At 46.6% G+C, this 17,905-nt stretch overlaps 1 protein-coding gene across 1 annotated transcript in view; it reads right to left on the bottom strand.

Annotated features, from left to right (window-relative positions):
• Positions 1–17,905, bottom strand: part of RBFOX1 (RNA binding fox-1 homolog 1) — a 379,715-nt gene that overhangs the window by 119,224 nt on the left and 242,586 nt on the right. The window contains exon 10 of the mRNA XM_084817880.1: positions 8,332–8,464. Within this exon, the coding sequence (XP_084674006.1) occupies positions 8,332–8,464 (133 nt within the window). The remainder of the gene's footprint in view (positions 1–8,331; positions 8,465–17,905) is intronic.

Here is a 17,905-nt window from a genome sequence, read left to right as displayed (position 1 = left end):
TCCTTTTGTCATGCTTTGCTGAATGGGGGGAAAGTGCATATTTTGGGTGCACACTTCTAAAAATGCACATTCTTCAAAATCAAAAATGCACACTTTTCCCATTGAGAAAAAAAAAGTGAACTGAGATTCAAGGAGAAATTCAGAGAACCTCACTGAGTTTGAACACTGCATGTTCGCCCATCCCTTGTAACGACTCTACCCAATGGCTGCTATTATTTCCCCCAGAAGTTATCTGAGAACAACACTACATGATGATTTACTGTCATTCCTAGTGGACTTCTGGAAAAACAAACACTGGTTGACAGTTGGCACCCTGTGACTGCTGGTAAGTCACCCCCATTTTGCATTCTTCCATCACCTATGGAAAACAATAGAAACAGCCCCCCATTTTGCCACCTGTGAGTAGGGCAGTGAAATGTGTGTGGCATTTCAGCTCAGCCCTGAAGTAGTACTCCTTGCCTCCCTCTGTCATCATACTAGAACTCAGGGCGATGCCATGAAACTGCATGGTGGGAGATTCATAGGGATGTACGAAAGTCACTTACCTTTTGCGGATTATGTTTATGGTGGGGGGGGAGGCGTTCCATCCCTTCCCCCGGAATCCTCGACGGGGGGGAGGCGCTCTGTTCCTCCCCCCCAGAATCCTCCGCGGCCAGCTGTGCTCCGCAGCAGCTCCGCAGAGCAGCTGGCCAGGCCCAGCCAGGCCAGAGCCATCCGCAGCCGGATTTCCGGCCACAGAGGGCTTTGGGTAAAAAGAGAAACAAACAAAAACGCGTATGCAAATGGCGGTGGCTACGGCTGCCGCCATTTGCGTTCCTTATTTTTGCCGTCTTAAGTTATGTAAATATTTACGTAGACTAAGACGGCTAAAATAAGGGGAACGCAAATAGCATAGATGACGCTATTTGCGTTCCCCTTATTTTCGCCGTCTTAGTCTACGTAAATATTTACGTAGACTAAGATGGCCCAAACTAAGGAACACAAATGGCAGTGGCCGGAGCCGCTGCCGGAGCCACCGCCAGAGCCGCCGCCGCCCGGAAGATCCGCCCCAGGTAAGTCTCATCCCGGGGGGGATCCGCGGGGTGGTGGCAGGGCATTCCACCACAGATTTCGGGGGGCCAAATGCACTGGCATTCGGCCTCACCGTGATCCATGGCAGAATTCTCTGCCATCCCTAGAGATTCAGGACAGGATAAAGGCAGTCGTTCACACAGCAGACGGGAATTTGCTACCATCAGATGTAGCGATGGCAGCCAACTCAAATGGGTTTGACAGGTACACATTCATTGAGGACAGGGCTCTCACTGCCTGCCAGTCATGATGGATATAGTATAGTGCGGTTTCAGAAGCAGTTGGCCTCTCAATACCAGTTGCTGGGGAATTCAAGGAGGAGGGTGCAATTGCTGGCTTGTGACCTTCCTATAAACGTTTGGTTGGCCACTGGTTGTAGGAACTGAATGTTGGTCTTGCTAGCAATTTAGTCTGACCCAGCATGGCTCTTTGTGTGTTCATAAGTGGGACTGGGAGATAAAAGCATATTTTCATCTTCACTGGCTCCCTAACCATTTCCAGGTCCAATTCATAGTTCTGGCTTTGACATTGAAAGCCATACATGACTTGGGATCAGAGTACCTGAAAGATCACCTGTCTCCACATGGGCTTGCCTGGACCACAAGATTTTCCTCTTCTAAGGTCTTTCCTTAGGCGCCCCTACTTGGTAAGGTACAGCTGGTGCGTACTAGGGAAGGGGTGTGTTCAGTGGTGGGATCTTGGTTATGGAATGCTCTCCCCAGAGACCCTCACCCAGCATCTTTTGTTATGTAATTCTATTCCCAGGCCTCTTAAACTATTTTAGCTTCTGCTGTGCTTTGATCTCCACTATATGCCTCTATGTTGCCTCTATATGCTTTACTGTTGATCGCTTTAATTATATGTATTAATTTTTATTTGCTTTCATTCTTGCCTGTAAGCCACCTTGAGAACTTTATATACTTAGAATACATGAATGAATGAATAATGAATGAATGAATGAACGTATTCTAGTCCTATAAAAAAGGAGGTATTTGGCCGCTTTCTCCCAGGTATAAGTTTGCAGGTTGCCCTATAACTAGGGATGTCTGTTGCTTGGGAATCCGGCCCTTTGGGGGGTCCATGGACTTCTACACCCCACCGACACTGCTTGCACTTACGGGCCAAGCTGCAGGTTCCCCCCAGACTCCAGGGACTACTTCTGTCTATTTTTTGGTGTCAGACACAATTTGCACAAATAGAGATTTGCACAAATTGCAGCCAGAAGTCAAACCAATTTGCATAACTTTCACAAATGGTGGCTGAGACTTGTGCAATTTGCACAAATTATGCAACTCTGCACAAAATTTAACCGTATTTTGTGCAAATAAAGAACATTCATTAACTGGCCCAACTACTTGCAGACTGAGTCTGGCCTGTTAGCAGAAAACAAGCTAAAGTCCAGGGCATGAACCAAGAAAAAGTCATTGAACTCCACCCCTCAAATGGATTTCTCCAACTTTCCTACATATAACATTCATCTCCCTCTCAGCTTTACAGCAGTGCTTCTCCTGCCTTTGCTAGCAAGGAAGTTGAAAATAATAATAAAAATGTTAGATTTGCAAGGGTGTAGGACATTATTATAGATGGTTTATTCCTACCCCATATGCTACTGATGTGTCTGGCACTGTAAATGTACATTTGCACATTGGCTTGAATGTCTGGAATAATATCCTATTATGTGACATATCAGAGGCACTGTCCTTTGTATCCCCAATTCTCGGCACTAATTTGGTAGCACAGTCATTCTCAGTGTCTACCCATACATTAGCTGTGCTAAACCTAGGGATGTCAGAGAATTCCACCATGGATCTCAGTGAGGCTGAATGCCAGTGCATTCGGCCCCCTGAAATATGGTGGAACGAAGCCCTCCGCCCCCCCACCCCACGAAAGGCGAGTGAAACAGAGCACTTACCTGGTGCCATTCATGCTGCTTTGCAAATGGCAGCCGCATCTGCGGCCGCCATTCGTTTCCCCATTTTTGCCGTGATATGCTATGTAAATACTTACGTAGCCTATCACAGCTAATGCAGGGACACCATTTGCATCCCTGCGGAGGCCGTAATAGGCTATGTAAATATTTATATAGCCTATCACGGCAAAAAAGGGAACGCAAATGGTGGCCGCCATAGGTGCCACCATTTGCGTCCGCAGGCTCTGCATGCCTGCGAATGCACCCAGCCGGTGGCTCCGCAGAGTTGCCACGGAGCACAGCAGGCCGGGTTAGGATTTCGGGGGGAGGCGCAGAGCGCCTCCCCCCCCATGAATCACCCCCTTCGAAAAGGTAAGTGACTTTCGCACATCCCTAGCTAAACCAGGACAGTAAACATCTTGTGCTCCTGACTTTATCTTTGTAAAAGAAAAGAAAAATTGCAATGGGGGGGGAGGAATCATGATGGAGCATGATCATTCTGAAAACAACATATTGTATTTTATGTAATTATATTTTGCAACTGTTTCCAAAATTCTATCAAATATTGCTTTCTTGGTATAGTAATTGTAAATCTGTTCTCCATTTGTTAAAATGGTTTTCCCATATCTTGAGATGACTATTGTGATTTTTAAAAATAGAAGTTTTAAGAATTGGTAGCTGGGAAGATTTTTAGGGATGGACGAAAGTCCCTTACCTCATCCCACAGCTTGCTTCGCGGTGGGGGGGAGGCGCTCCATCCCTCCCCCTAAAATTCTGGGCGGGGGGGAGGAGCCCCATCCCTCCCCGCCGAAATTCTGGCCGGGGGGGAGGCGCCCCGTCCCTCCAGCCAAAATTCTGGCAGGGGGGGAGGCGCCCCATCCCTTCAGCTGCGAATCCTCCTGGCAGGCTGGGACACAAATGGCGGCGGCCATAGCCGCCACCGTTTGCGTCCCTGCAGTCAGCTGTGATAGGCTTTGTAAATCCTTACGTAGCCTATCACGGCTGACTTTGGGGAGAAAAAAAAAGCACGTACGCAAATGGCGGCGCCCATGGGCGCCGCCATTTGCATTCCTTATTTGGGCACGTGTAGTCTACGTAAACATTTATGTAGACTACGGCGAAAATAAGGGCAACGCAAATAGCGTTGCCCTTATTTTCACTGTAGTCTACGTAAATGTTTATGTAGACTACACGTGCCCAAATAAGAGTGCAAATGGTGGCGCCCATGGGTGCCGCCATTTGCTTACGTGCTTTTTTTTTTCCAAAGTCAGCCGTGATAGGCTACGTAAGGATTTACGTAGCCTATCACAGTGTTTTTTGAAAATCTAGCCATGATAGGCTACGTAAATCTTTACGTAGCCTATCACGTTTGCTTGTGTTTGTGTGTTTTTTTCACTTGGAAATGGTGGCGGCGGCAGCCGGTCGGAAGACCGGCCGCCGCCAGCGCCACCAGTGCCGAACCTCCGCCGAACCACTGCCGGGAGCCGCCAGTGCCAGGGACATTCGGGAAAGGTAAGTCCCATTCCAGGGGGGTGGCGGGGGGGTGGTGGGCCGTTTCTCCACCAATTTTGGGGGGCCGAATGCGTTGGCATTCGGCCTCCCAGAGATTCGTGGAGAAATTCTCTGACAATCCTAGATTTAATCCCCCATACCAATAAAACCCTATATCACTAGTCCTTTTGAAGAGAAGTAGAAAAAGTATGCATAGTGATAAGATCTCATCAGCTAGAAGGCACCAAGACAACATTTGCAATGGTGAGGATGGAAATTCAGTTCCTTGTACCTCTTTTATCCTTTCCTCATGCTACCTGAAGCATGATAACATAGTCAAATTAATAAACAAATATATTTAAATATACTTGACTGGCCTAATGACGAATCCACAGAAAATGGGTTTTCTTGGGGAAGAATCTGGCAAAGGACCCCTCCACCACTCGTGGCCCTGAGCCGCGCTTGCTGAGCCCCTGCCCCCACTCGTTCGCTGGCCCTGCTCGCCAAGCCACCTGCACTCACCTGAATGGCCTTGTTGAGCTCCACGACTGCCATTTTTTTGGGGGGGAATGGCGATTGCGAAAATGCACGTATTTGCATATAAGCAAAATGGGACCATGAATCGCCTATATACGGAAGATTACAGGCATTTGCTTGCCTGTACTCTTGCATATATGGTGTATTCACAGCCCCATTTTGCATATACTTGAATGCATGCATTTGTGAGAATATGCATATTTGCAGAAACATAAATACTCATACACACGTAAGCATATACGTATATGCATTCTCGCAAATGCCCACATTCATGTATATGCACATTGGGACCATGAGTTGTTTATACAGGCATATAAACAAGATACAGGCATTTGCTTGCCTGTAATCTTGCGTATATCGGTGATTCACAGCCCCATTTTGCGTGTATGAAAATATGTGCATTTTTGTGATTGTTATTTTTTCTCAAAATATGGTGATTGCGGAGCTTGACGAGGCCACCTGATGGAGCGCGGGCGGCTTGGTGAGCGGCAGGGAGCTCGCACGTGAGTCCGGATGTGCACAAGTGGGGGCAGAGGCTGGGTGGGTGCATGGAGAACCTGGATGGGGGGGAGAACCCAGATGGGGGGCTGCCCACCCATCCCTACGAGCATGCACTTTTTAGAGCAAAGTCAAAATCCCATCAGAGTGCAGCTACTGACACATTGCTGACCCATGCTGACTCCTAAGAAGGGTTGCCTAGGTTTGCCTATTAGTAAAGTTTGCTCTTCTACAGACGATTTGGGGAAGCAACTTCACATACTGCATGACCAGCAAACCCATGAAACATGTGAACTCTTTCTGGGGTCTAAAGTGGAGTAGCCCTTGTGCCATGCTGTTTGGGTAGAAATTGTATCTAAACGTATATGCATATGATTCCTAACTAGGGATGTACGAAAGTCACTTACCTTTTCGCGGATTGTGTTCGTGGGGGGGGGGAGGCGCTCCGCGAAAAAAAAAACAACCAACACCCCCGTGATAGGCTACATAATGATTTATGTAGCCTATCACAGCTAGGTTTCCAAAGTCAGCCGTGATAGGCTACGTAAATCGTCACGTAGCCTATCACGGGTGACTTTGAAAAAAAAAAAAGTGTGTACGCAAATGGCGGCCCCCATGGGGAGCCGCCATTTGCGTTCCTTATTTGGTCCCTGTAGTCTACGTAAAGATTTACGTAGACTACGGCGAAAATAAGGGCAATGCTGCCGCCCCCGCCCCTGATGAAGACCCGACGAACCGCTGCCGGGACCCGCCGCCGGGAGGGACATTCGTGAAAGGTAAGTCCCATCCCGGGGGGGTGGCGGAGAATTTCACCGCCAATTTCGGGGGGCCGAATGCGTTGGCACTCGGCCCCCCGAAGTTTCAGGGAGAAATTCTCCCCCATCCCTAATCACAAGTGACTGAGAAACAGAACATGGAGTGGGGCTGTGCTAGTCATATATATCTGGGCTTAATATACATTAAGAGCCTCATGTGGCACAGAGTGGTAGGCGGTAGCTCTGCAACCGAAACTATCCCCATGACCTGAGTTCGATCCCAGTAGAAGCTGGGTCCCAGGTAGCCGGCTCAGGTCGATTCAGCCTTCCATCCTTCCAAGGTCGGGAAAATGAGTACCCAGCTTGCTGGGGGAAAGGTAGTCACAACTGGGTACCTTGCTGGGGGAAAGGTAGTCACAATGGCAAACCACTCCGCTATAGTCTGCCATGAAAACGTCAGCAAAAGCGGCATCCCTCTAGGAGTCAGCAATGACTCAGTGCTTGCACAGGAGGAACCTTTCCTTCCGTAATATACGTTGCCTGGATTCACCAAGGGCTGGGAACAGGTTTAGTCCCCATCTGGTAGTTCCCTTTTACTTGTCTCCAGCAGGGTGAAATGGAGCCACGCACTTATATGGGAGAAAATAAAATTTACTGAATGCAAAAAGAGCGTATTCTCAAAGGTGTCAAAGAAGAATTTCAAAACACAAACTCAATGTGTTTTGGAACAAAGTGCTCCTTTGTCAGGAGCAATCTCACATACCCATAATTTAGGAACAGGATAAGCCAGCTTCCAAAGATACACATTGGGTTTGTGTGTGATACATATTCTTTGGCACCTTTGAGAGCATGTTCTTTTTGGATTCAGTCTCATTTTGGTGCTCCCCTTCTGGTTTGTGTTAGGAAATAAATGTGTCACTGGGAGACATTGTGGGGGTCAGGGCAACATTTAATAACACCACCCCAATCTGGATAAATGGGTTCCCTCCCAAAGGAGATGCAGTGTGCACGCAGGGATGCATTCCCCCTACCACACCTCGTGATATACACACCCTCCATCCACACTCACATCAGCCATTGTTTTCGTGGCAGGAATAATAATAGGAATAATAATCACTAAAAGTCCTTAGGGTTTGAAATGTTATTCAGCCTCCTCAATAACTACATTTAATAACCAGATTGAATAATAAATTAATAATATTATTAATAGTATTACTATTAATAATTAATAACAATATCAATAATGTTAATAATTAATAATAACTGGATTTAATAACCACTTTTAATAATAAATTAATGATATCAATAATATCAATAACAATATGGTTATTAATAATTAATGATATCAATGATATGAATAATAATATGGTTATTAATAATTAATGATATCGATAATATCAATAATAATATGGTTATTAATAATTAATGATATCAATAATATAAAAAATAACATGGTTATTAATAATTAATAATATCAATAATATCAATAATATGGTTATTAATAATTAATAATATTGATAATATCAATAATAATACGGTTATTAATAATTAATAATATCAATAATATCAATAATAATATTGGTATTAATAATTAATAATATCAATAATATTAATTAATAATAACTGGATTTAATCACTAGACTTAACAATACATTAAAGTCTTCAGGGTTACGAGGCAATGTATATATGCTTCAAAATGTTATTCGGCCTCCTCAATAACCAAATGTTTCCACTCCAAAAATGCCTCTCTCTCTACCTCTAGGAGTGCCTTTCTCTTCCGCTCTCTCTCTCCAGCGTTCCTTCTCAAGGGGAATTTACATAACAACATGGGACACACAAAATGCTTTAAAGCCACCAACCATGACAGTGCAAATTACTATCATTTGTCAACCCCGTGTGCAAGGTGCTCCACTTCAGGCGACGGAGATTGGTTGCATGCTGTGTGCGGTTTGTGTGGCGAGACACAATCATCATGCATGGCACTCACACAAATGCTTGATTGCTTTGGGGGGTGGGAGGAGGAGACAGAGAGTGCCGAGGCAGAGGCCACCGAAGTCCACAGCTACTCACCCGCCATAAGCTGGGATTGGAGGAGGGGGAGCCGCAGCGCGAAACGTGTTGTAGACGGTGCGGCCTCTGCCTCTGAGGTGTGCCCCTCTGTATGCAGCAGCTGCAGTCGCGGCAGGGTAAGGGAAGCCCGGCACTAAAGAAAGATAAATGAGAAAGAAATTACATGAACACTGGCCGTGCCCTTCCATTCTGTTCTGTGTAAAAGAACATCTGCTTGCTCGATCAGCACCGGGAGGGAGAGACACACCCCACAGTCCTTACCTGGGAGTTGCAGCAGTGAGCCTGGGTCACTACGGAACGAAACCTGGCCATAGGGATGTCAGAGAATTCTGCCACGGCTCTTGGTGAGGCCGAATGCCAGTGCATTCGGCCCCCTGAAATCGGTGGCGGAACAAAGCCCCCTGCCCCCCCACCCCACGAAAGCTGCGCAAAACGGAGCACTTACCTGCTGCCGTTTGCGCTGCTTTGCGAATGGCGGCCGCATCTGTGGCCACCATTTGCTTCTTCATTATAGCCTTGATAGGCTAGGTAAATACTTATGTAGCCTATCACAGCTAATGCAGGGATGCCATTTATTTATTTTTTATTTATTATTGCATTTATATCCCGCCTTTTTTCCTCTTGCAAGGAACCCAAGGCAGCTTACATTATCCTCCTCCTCTCCATTTTATCCTCACAACAACAACCTTGTGAGGTAGGTTGGGCTGAGAGTGTGTGACTGGCCCAAAGTCACCCAGTGAGCTTCCATGGCTGAGTGGGGACTAGAACCCGGATATCCCAGCTCCCAGTCCAACACTCTTGCCACTACACCACACTGGCTCTCTTTTTTTCATTTTCATTTGCATCCCTGCGGAGGCCGTGATAGGCTACGTAAATATTTACGTAGCCTATTGCGGCAAAAAAAAAGGGGACACAAATGGCGGCAGCCGTAGCCACTGCCATTTGCATTCTTTTTTTTTTTTTTTGCCGCAATAGGCTACGTAAATATTTACGTAGCCTATTACGGCAAAATACAGGGACACAACTGGCGGCAGCTGCAGCGGCCGCCATACGCGTCCCTGTGCAGGCTGCCCAGCGGCCGGATGTCCAGCTGCGGGTGGCCCCGGCTGGCAGCTCCATGGAGTTGCTGTGGAGCAGAGCCGGCCGGGGAGAATTTTGGGGAGAGGGACAGAGCGCCTCCCCCCCACCGCCAATGTCACACTTGGAAAAGGTAAGTGACTTTCGTGCACCCCTACCCGGCCATCAAATTAGGCTCTATCACATTTAAGTTGGCCAAATGTGACGCTTTTCCTATCGAAATGGAATCCCTTGACTGATTTTGTGTAGATCATGACATCCATGCTTTACAGCTGCCCATAAAATACACCTACATTTGGCCTGTTTCATGGTTTAGTTTATTTCACATCTTTTGTATCTGGGGATCCATTAGTTTACTGGTGAGAGAGAGAGAGAGAGAGATAGACAGACAGACAGATACACTGTATATAGATATATACACACTGTGTGTGTGTGTGTGTGTGTGTGTATACTGGTTTCTTGTTATATACACACACACACACACACACACACATGTGTGTTTGTGTGTTTAATATATATGTATGAAAAAATAACAATGCTGTGTGTGTGTGTGTATGAAAAAAGAGACAGAAAAGCCAGACCGCTGGAAACGTGGGAATATATTCATAGAGCACATTATTCATGCCGGATGGTTTATTTATTTACATATGTATACATTATTCATTTGTTTATACAATTTATTACCTGCTTTTCAGGTAATAAATGAACACAACAACAAATCACAATGCAATCATACAACATCAACGCAATAACACCCCCCCCCCGCCGTAAAACAAGGAAGAACAGAAGAGAACCACACCAGCTGTGTCGCTGAGCTCACAAAAGCGACCTCGGAGAGGAGGAGAAAAGAGTGGGTCTGTGGGCGGGTCAAGAAAAGGGGGGACTGGGGAAATGGGGATACAAGCTGTCCTCGGCCTTCCCCAGCCTTCATCCTTCCTCTTCTACAGAGCCCAGCTAGGCAGGAAAATATACCCATCCCTCCTCTTCCACACTTCTCCTATTCTGCATAGGATGCCTGTCAGCCTCCGAGTTCGGTGGCTGAGGGGCATCCAGATAGCGTCGCACCCTCCGTTTATTGAACAGCGTAAGTAGGACAAATCAAAGCTATGGTTTTCCCAGTAGTAATGTATGGCTGTGAGAGCTGGACTATAAGGAAGGCTGAGCGCCGAAGAATTGATGCTTTCGAACTGTGGTGCTGGAGAAGACTCTTACGAGTCCCCTGGACTGCCAGGAGGTCAAATCAGTCCATCCTAAAGGAAATCAGCCCTGACTGCTCATTGGAAGGACAGATACTGAAGCTGAAGCTCAAATATTTTGGCCACCTAATGCGAAGAGAAAACTCCCTGGAAAAGACCCTGATGCTGGGAAAAACTGAAGGCAAAAGGAGAAGGGGACAGCAGAGGATGAGATGCCTAGATAGCATCACCCATTCAATGAATATGAACTTGAGCACGCTCTGGGAGAGAGCGCAGGACTGGAAGGCCTGGCGTGCTATGGTCCATGGGGTCACGAAGAGTCAGATACGACTTAACGACTGAACAACAACAACAACATAAGTAGGACACTGCAGCATAGATACAGTGAAATGTCGGGGTGAACAAATAGGTGTTTTGCTTGTGCCTGCTCTGCCCTTGACCATATAAGCCTTGTTTGTCATGCCAACAGGTCACAATTACAGAATATCTAATTTAGTACTGCAGCCCTTCTTAAATCAGGAGAGAATTCCTTGTAAGGATGGGTGAACTTACTCGTACCTGCCCCGCACACCGCTCACCAGACTCCCGCTTCTTGCCCAGCCTGGCAAGAGTTCACAGCATCCCAGTCACCCACAAGCCACCATTTTGTGAAAAACACGCATAAGCTTTTCACACAAATCACCATTTCACACAAACTGGCAGCTGTGAATAGAGCATTTATGCAAAATTGCAGGCATAAATGGTCAATTTACACTGCAATTTTGCATAAATGGCCTATTTACAGCCATCTTTTTGTGTAAAATGCTGATTTACATACAAAGCTTACCCGCAGTTTTTCAAAAGATGGTGGCTCACAGGAAATTAGGGATCCCCACGCTTTCCTGACTTGGTGTGCACCAAGTTGGGCAATTGTGCGGGTCTGCAGACTGGCATCCAGGGGGCCAAGCAGGAGGATGTCCACCAGAATTCAGCCCCTTCCCAGATTTCCATGACATCTCTGCTTCATCGAGTTTGGGGAGACCAGCCTGCAGTAGATGGCATAACAACTGTGGCTGTTGAGCAGGTACAAGGAAAGACATTATCTGCTCTTGAAGTGGGACTGGGTCACTGGAGAAGTGAGGCACTTATTTTTCACTCAGTTGAGCATGTGGTCCATTCACCATGTAACCATTCAAACTATTTGCTAACAATTTGAATCAGTACATTTACACTTTGAAAGATTTATAGTCCATTTTCAATCTTAACCATAGGAAGGATATCAATGAAGCCAAAAGTATTAATGACTGTGACGTATATTAATGAATACTAGGCATGATAAACCTTGAACAAAGAAAGTTCAAGAATGTGGCTTAAAAGCTTGTAGTGGAGGACAGCCAGCCAAGCTGATGAAAGTAAGACTGCGTGTTTTTATTATTTATTCATTTATTTATTCATTTCATTTCTATACCGCCCAATAGCCGAAGCTCTCTGGGCGGTTCACAAAAGTTGTTTTTAGTAATATGGGATTTCTTATTGGAGAGATTATTATATATATTCAGCTTCCATTTCACATGCCTTTGTGAGGGGTGTTTTTTTTTTTGAACCGATTGCTGTTTCTTTTCCGTCATGTCACTGTATTTTATAAGAACCTCTTCCACCCATTCAGTTACCAAATTTAGGCCTTAGTTTTTGTTGGCCCCTAAATTCCCTACAGACATGTCTATATAACATCCTAATTTTTGCCTACAATCTCTCAGCCACTAATGTCTTCTATATTTTCAGTTCAACTGATCCGTTGCACATTATCTGGAATATACTCTTTCTCTTTGTGAGTGGGCACTCTTCTAGTGCCCACTCACAAATATTTTGTGAACTACCTTGAGATCCTCAGTTAATATGCAGACTATGAATAAATAAGGAATTCTACTATAAAGATGTAGTGACTTCTCTATTATCACCTTACCATGGAACCTCCCAAGCTTTGCAATAATTCTCTCAGCAACGTGGGGCTTAATACAATACCCAGAGAAGATTTATATGTGGAGAGAGATGGCAGAAAATAGACAATATGGTAATGGAAGAAAATTAATGACAATGCGTAAATATTCTAGTATAACTGGCAAAGCTTTACAGAAATTTGCATTATCTCTGTAGGGTGGCAGAAAGGAACTCTACCAAGAAGTCATCACAATGCAGGTACAGTTCTAATAATCTGGTGGGTGATGTGGGCACTGCCAACTTTGGGGGATAAGCTTCAGTGCCTCAGTGATACGTGTGTGTGTACACACAGACACACATCCTCCCAGTTTATTATGCCCTGTCTAGGGATTCACTTATAACTTGCCTTTAGTGGCCCTGTCTCTGTTTGCCAGGAAAAAAAAGGGGGGGGGCAAGGCCTATCCTGACCCCTACAAGGGAAAACATGAAAAAAAATTCCTGAAGTATCCTGATACTTAGACAATATTCTGGTTTTAGTGGATTTAGACTTTGTAGGCTACGGATGTACAAACTCACCTGTGCCTAGCTCCATAGGGTGCTCGCCAAGCCACTGTTGCCACCCGCCCCTGCTCGTGACAGCATGCAATCTTTGTCATGGCCTGGAAAGCACCTGACAAAGTCGTGGGGCCACCCACCCTCCTAGCCAGCCACCATTGTACACAACTATGGCAGCTCAGGCACTTCCGGGGAGGTACTGTTGTGCAACTGTCAGCCGTAAAGGGCCCATGTATGCAACGTTACAGGCCTGAATGGAGCATTCATGCCTGTAATGTTGTGTAAAAGGGCCCTTTACGGCCACCAATTATGCGACTAGGGATGTTGAAGAATTCCTCCACGGACCCCAGTGAGGCCGGATTCCAAGAATCAGGCCCCACTGGGGTCCGTGGTGGAATGGAGCGCTAAACCCCCACCCTCCGGAATCTGTCCGGGCCAGCTCCTCTGTGTGCTGATCCTGTGGAGCCGGCCGCTGGCTCCGCATCGCTGGCGATACGGCCAGCCGCCATTGCCGTGCCATATCGCTATGCTCAGTCGGGATGCAAATGGCTTAGTGGGTGCCATTTATGGCCATAAAGCTGTTAGATTAGCCTTGTCAAGGGCTCCTTGGAGGGCTCTCAGTCTAATCCAGTAGCCAAGTCCAGACACAGACAAAGGGATTCTTTTCAAAGCTTTATTCTTCTTTTACAACTTAACAGCTCTACAGGTAGCAACTAGATCTGAGCAGCAGCATCCCTATGCCCTAAGTTAGAACAGTTGGTCCCCATTTGAAGGGCAATTACTGGCAGACCCCTGAATATAAGGACTAGGGAGAATCCCTCCCCTTTTCCCTTGGATCCTCTGGGCGCAACCGTTCTTTGAGCGCGAACCATTTGGCGCCGCTCTCTGCGTCTGTGCCGCACATCCCCCCCAGTCTGCTATCTGTGCTGAGTCACTCCCTGGACTGCTTTCTAAACTAGGAATGTGGGTGGGAGGAATCTCCGTCAGCTGTTGGTCCTGGGAAAAAAGGAGCACGCTCCTCTCCCGAAGGAGCGACTGCTCTTCCTCAGCATCAGAACTATTCTGGGATTCTATGGGCTCAGTGTCCACCCTGACAAGCCTAAATGCAGCCATTTACAGCTGCAGTTAGGTTAATCTAACAGCCTTACAACCGCAAATGGCGCCCACTATGCCATTTGCATCCCGACTGAGCATAGCGATACGGCACGGCAATGGCGGCTGGCCGTATCGCCAGCGATGTGGAGCCAGCGGCCAGCTCCACAGGATCAGCACCCGGAGGAGCTGGCCCGGACAGATTCCAGAGGGGCGGGGACGTGAGTGCTGATGGGCTATTCATGTGATGGGCTACGCAAATTATATTTAGTATAATCAACCTTAAAATGAAATCTAACAATGCATCTGGCTGATGAACCATTGAAAGTCATAGAAAAGGGCATGCACAGAAAAGTGAAATCCTCACTTTGAGAAGGCAGGTTAGTTCAAAAGTAAGCATGTGAACCTTCAAATATTTGCATTTCTGTATATGGGCAGAGTTTAGATAAACCAGCAAAGTAGGCTTTGCAAGAGAGAAGATAAATACACAAATGGAGAGCTTACCATTATTCTCACACCTTAACTGCAATCAAACCCTAATTTATCCCAAATGATATTAATAAATAAATTTTGCTCCCATTCATTTCCATACTAAATGAGATAAAGAATTGTCTGGAGGGCTATCAAGCAGTAAACTTTAACACATATTCTGTAACCCCCGCCCCCTGGAAAAAAAAATACAGAAGCTAGCAGGCACATCTCTCCATGCTGGAGAATCCCCAGATGAGATGCATATTATATAAACGGTATATTCAAGTTTAGAAGCTCAGGGATAGATGACAAAGTAGCAGATGCAAAACTCAACAGGGGGGCACATTCCCCATCAAAGCCATAAAAACATACAGCCCCTTTAATGGCCAATTATTCTTTGCATCCCAGCTCTAATTTGGATTTGCATCAGAGTGCCATATGCCGAAAGGAAGGTGTGCCATTAAAATGGATGAATGAAACTCTCTTCTCATTACTCTGCTCCTGTTCCCATGCACCAGCCACTTTGGTAACCTCCCATCACGTGTCTTGTGTTACTGCCCTGGAGAAACAAGGTGACTGAGTTCTACAAGGGCTACATGTTAAGGTGTGAGGAATCATCCCTGCGAAATTTCACTCTTACTTTCAAAAACCCTTTAGTTTGAAATGTCTCCCACCCTAACTTCTAGAGGGACACTTTGCACAGATACAGCCCCAAAGGTGAAGAGGGTTATCTTGGCACAGGCAGGTGTTTAAGGAAAATGGGAATGCACCACTGATGAGGCAACTGAGCCAACATTCCCTCTCGTCGTAATGTGCATCTTAATGAAGGTGTCATTGCTCTACACTAAATTGCTTTCACTGGGCTACACATCTGCACATCCATCACAATTAGGGATGCATGAAAGTCACTTACCTGGTCTCGCAGCTTGCTTCGCAGTGGGGTGGAGGCACTTCGCTGCTCTCCCCGAAGTTCAGGCCGGAGGGGGAGGCTTCCCGCCTTGCCCGGCCGAAATTCAGGCCAGGGAGAAGCGCCCCATCTCCCCGGCCGTGAACTTCAAAAGAAAAAAAAAACGCCCCTGTGATAGGCTACATAACGATTAACGTAGCCTATCACGGCTAGATCTGCAAAGTCAGCCATGATAGGCTACGTTAATCATCACGTAGCCTATCATGGGTGACTTTGAAAAAAAAAAAAAGCGCGTACGCAAATGGCAGCCCCGATAGGGAGCCGCCATTCGCGTTCCTTATTTGGTCGCTGTAGTCTACGTAAAGATTTACGTAGACTACGGCGAAAATAAGGGCAATGCAAATAGCCTATCACAGGGGCGTTGTTTTTTTTTTACTTTTCTTGTAATGGCGGCGGCGGGAGCCGGTCGAAAGACTGGCTGCCGCCCCGCACCTGACGAAGACCTGCCGAACCGCTGCCGGGACCCACCGCCGGGAGGGACATTCGTGAAAGGTAAGTCCCATCCCGGGGGGGAGGGGCGGGGGGTGGGGGGCAGAGAATTTCTCCCGAACAACCTTTGGAGGACCGAATGCGTTGGCACTCGGCCCCCCGAAGTTTCGGGGAGAAATTCTCCCCCATCCCTAATTCACAATATGAACAAAAGAGAATAAGAAGAGCCCCACTGGATCAGACCAAAGGCCTGTCTATCCAGCATTCTTTCCTCCAAGTAGCCAACCAAGGTCCTCCAAGAAGCCCACATGCAGAGAATGAGGGCAGTGGCCCTCCTTCCACTGTTATTTTCCAATGGCTGGTATTCAGAAGCATTGTGCCTATGATCCTGGAGGTAATATCTAGCCATCACAAAGAGTAGCCATGAAAGCCTTCTCCTCCATGAATTTGTCTAATTTGCTTTTAAAGACACCTACGTTGGCGGACATCATCACATCACATGGAAGGAAATTCCACAGTGTGTTGTGTGAAGAAGTCCTTCCTTTTGTCTGTCCAGAACCTACCACCATTCAGCTTCATTGGATGGCACTGGTTCTAGTATTATGAGAGAGGAGAAAAATATATCTTTCTCCATGTTTTGTGAGGGTGTGTTGTAGGGATGGCGGAGAATTCTGCCATGGACTCCAATGAGGCTGGATTCTTAGAATCTCCCCCCCCCCGGAGTCCATGGAAGAACGGACCACTCACCTCCACCACCCCATGAAGTTCACACCAGCCGAATCCTACCTGCCACCGCTGGGTCTGGGTCCATCTGCTGCCAGACTGCGGACGCAAATGGCATCTGGCATAGCAGATGCCATTTATGCCCCTGCTCTTTGCCATGATAAGCTACGTAAATCTTTACGTAGCCTATTGCGCGAGGGAATAGGGACACAAATAGCATATTTGTGTCCCTATTCCCTCGCATGATAGGCTACATAAAGATTTACATAGCCTATCACAACAAAGAGCAGGGACAGAAATGGCATCTGCTATGCCAGATGCCATTTGCATCCGCAATCCGGCAGTCCAGCAGCGGATGGACCCAGCTGGCAGCTCCACAGACTTGCCGCGGAGCGGAGCCAGCTAGGGAGGATTCCTGGGGGGAGGAATGGATTGCCTACCCTCCCCGCGGACCCCCAACGGACTCAGGTAGGTGGGGTTCGTACGTCCCTAGTGTGTTGGACTGATTGGCTTGGCAAATACTGCATTGCACCAGTATCAACAAAAGCATATTGCTCTACTATATAAAAAGTTCTGATTAAAATTTTAAAATTTTGTTTAATCCATTCCATCTGTGTTTTGCAGATTGTCAGGCAATTCTCAGGTGGTTGTCCAGTGTCAGCTCATTGATGGATCTGGATTCCCCGCCACTTTAGAAAAGTATGCAAAAAAAGTCCATCAGAATTTACATAACTTTCTATGGCATGTAGGGATGTATGAGGGTTTCATTTTGGCTTGCAAAATGTGCCCCATTCAAAGCCCTGAATGTGAGTCCACTGAAAATATTTGCAAATTGCTGAACATGTGCTCACATTTGTCTCATTCCCAATTCCCAGTTCAATTTGTGCAAATTTCCTCAGTTAACTGAATCAGTCCCACTTTAGTTTCTGGAGGAAATTTGCACAGATTTCCCACTCTATCACTGCTCGATTTGTGCAAGTTTCCCATTTGCGCAAAGTGAGGTGTGATTGCAGAGGCAAACAGGAATCAGGCATGAGACAAGCGGCGAGATAATGCCCGGAGGATCCTAGCAACCTCGAACATTGTTTTTCACCCATCCCTACTGGCATGTAACATTTTGCGTATTTTTCTTAGCTCCGCAAACAGT

The sequence above is a fragment of the Heloderma suspectum genome, chromosome 12 (assembly GCF_057233095.1).
Source record: "Heloderma suspectum isolate Gila_16-S chromosome 12, 16-S_ref, whole genome shotgun sequence".
Taxonomy (NCBI): domain Eukaryota; kingdom Metazoa; phylum Chordata; class Lepidosauria; order Squamata; family Helodermatidae; genus Heloderma; species Heloderma suspectum.
Note: the sequence above shows the minus strand (reverse complement) of the source record. Positions and strands in the feature narration are given on the sequence as shown.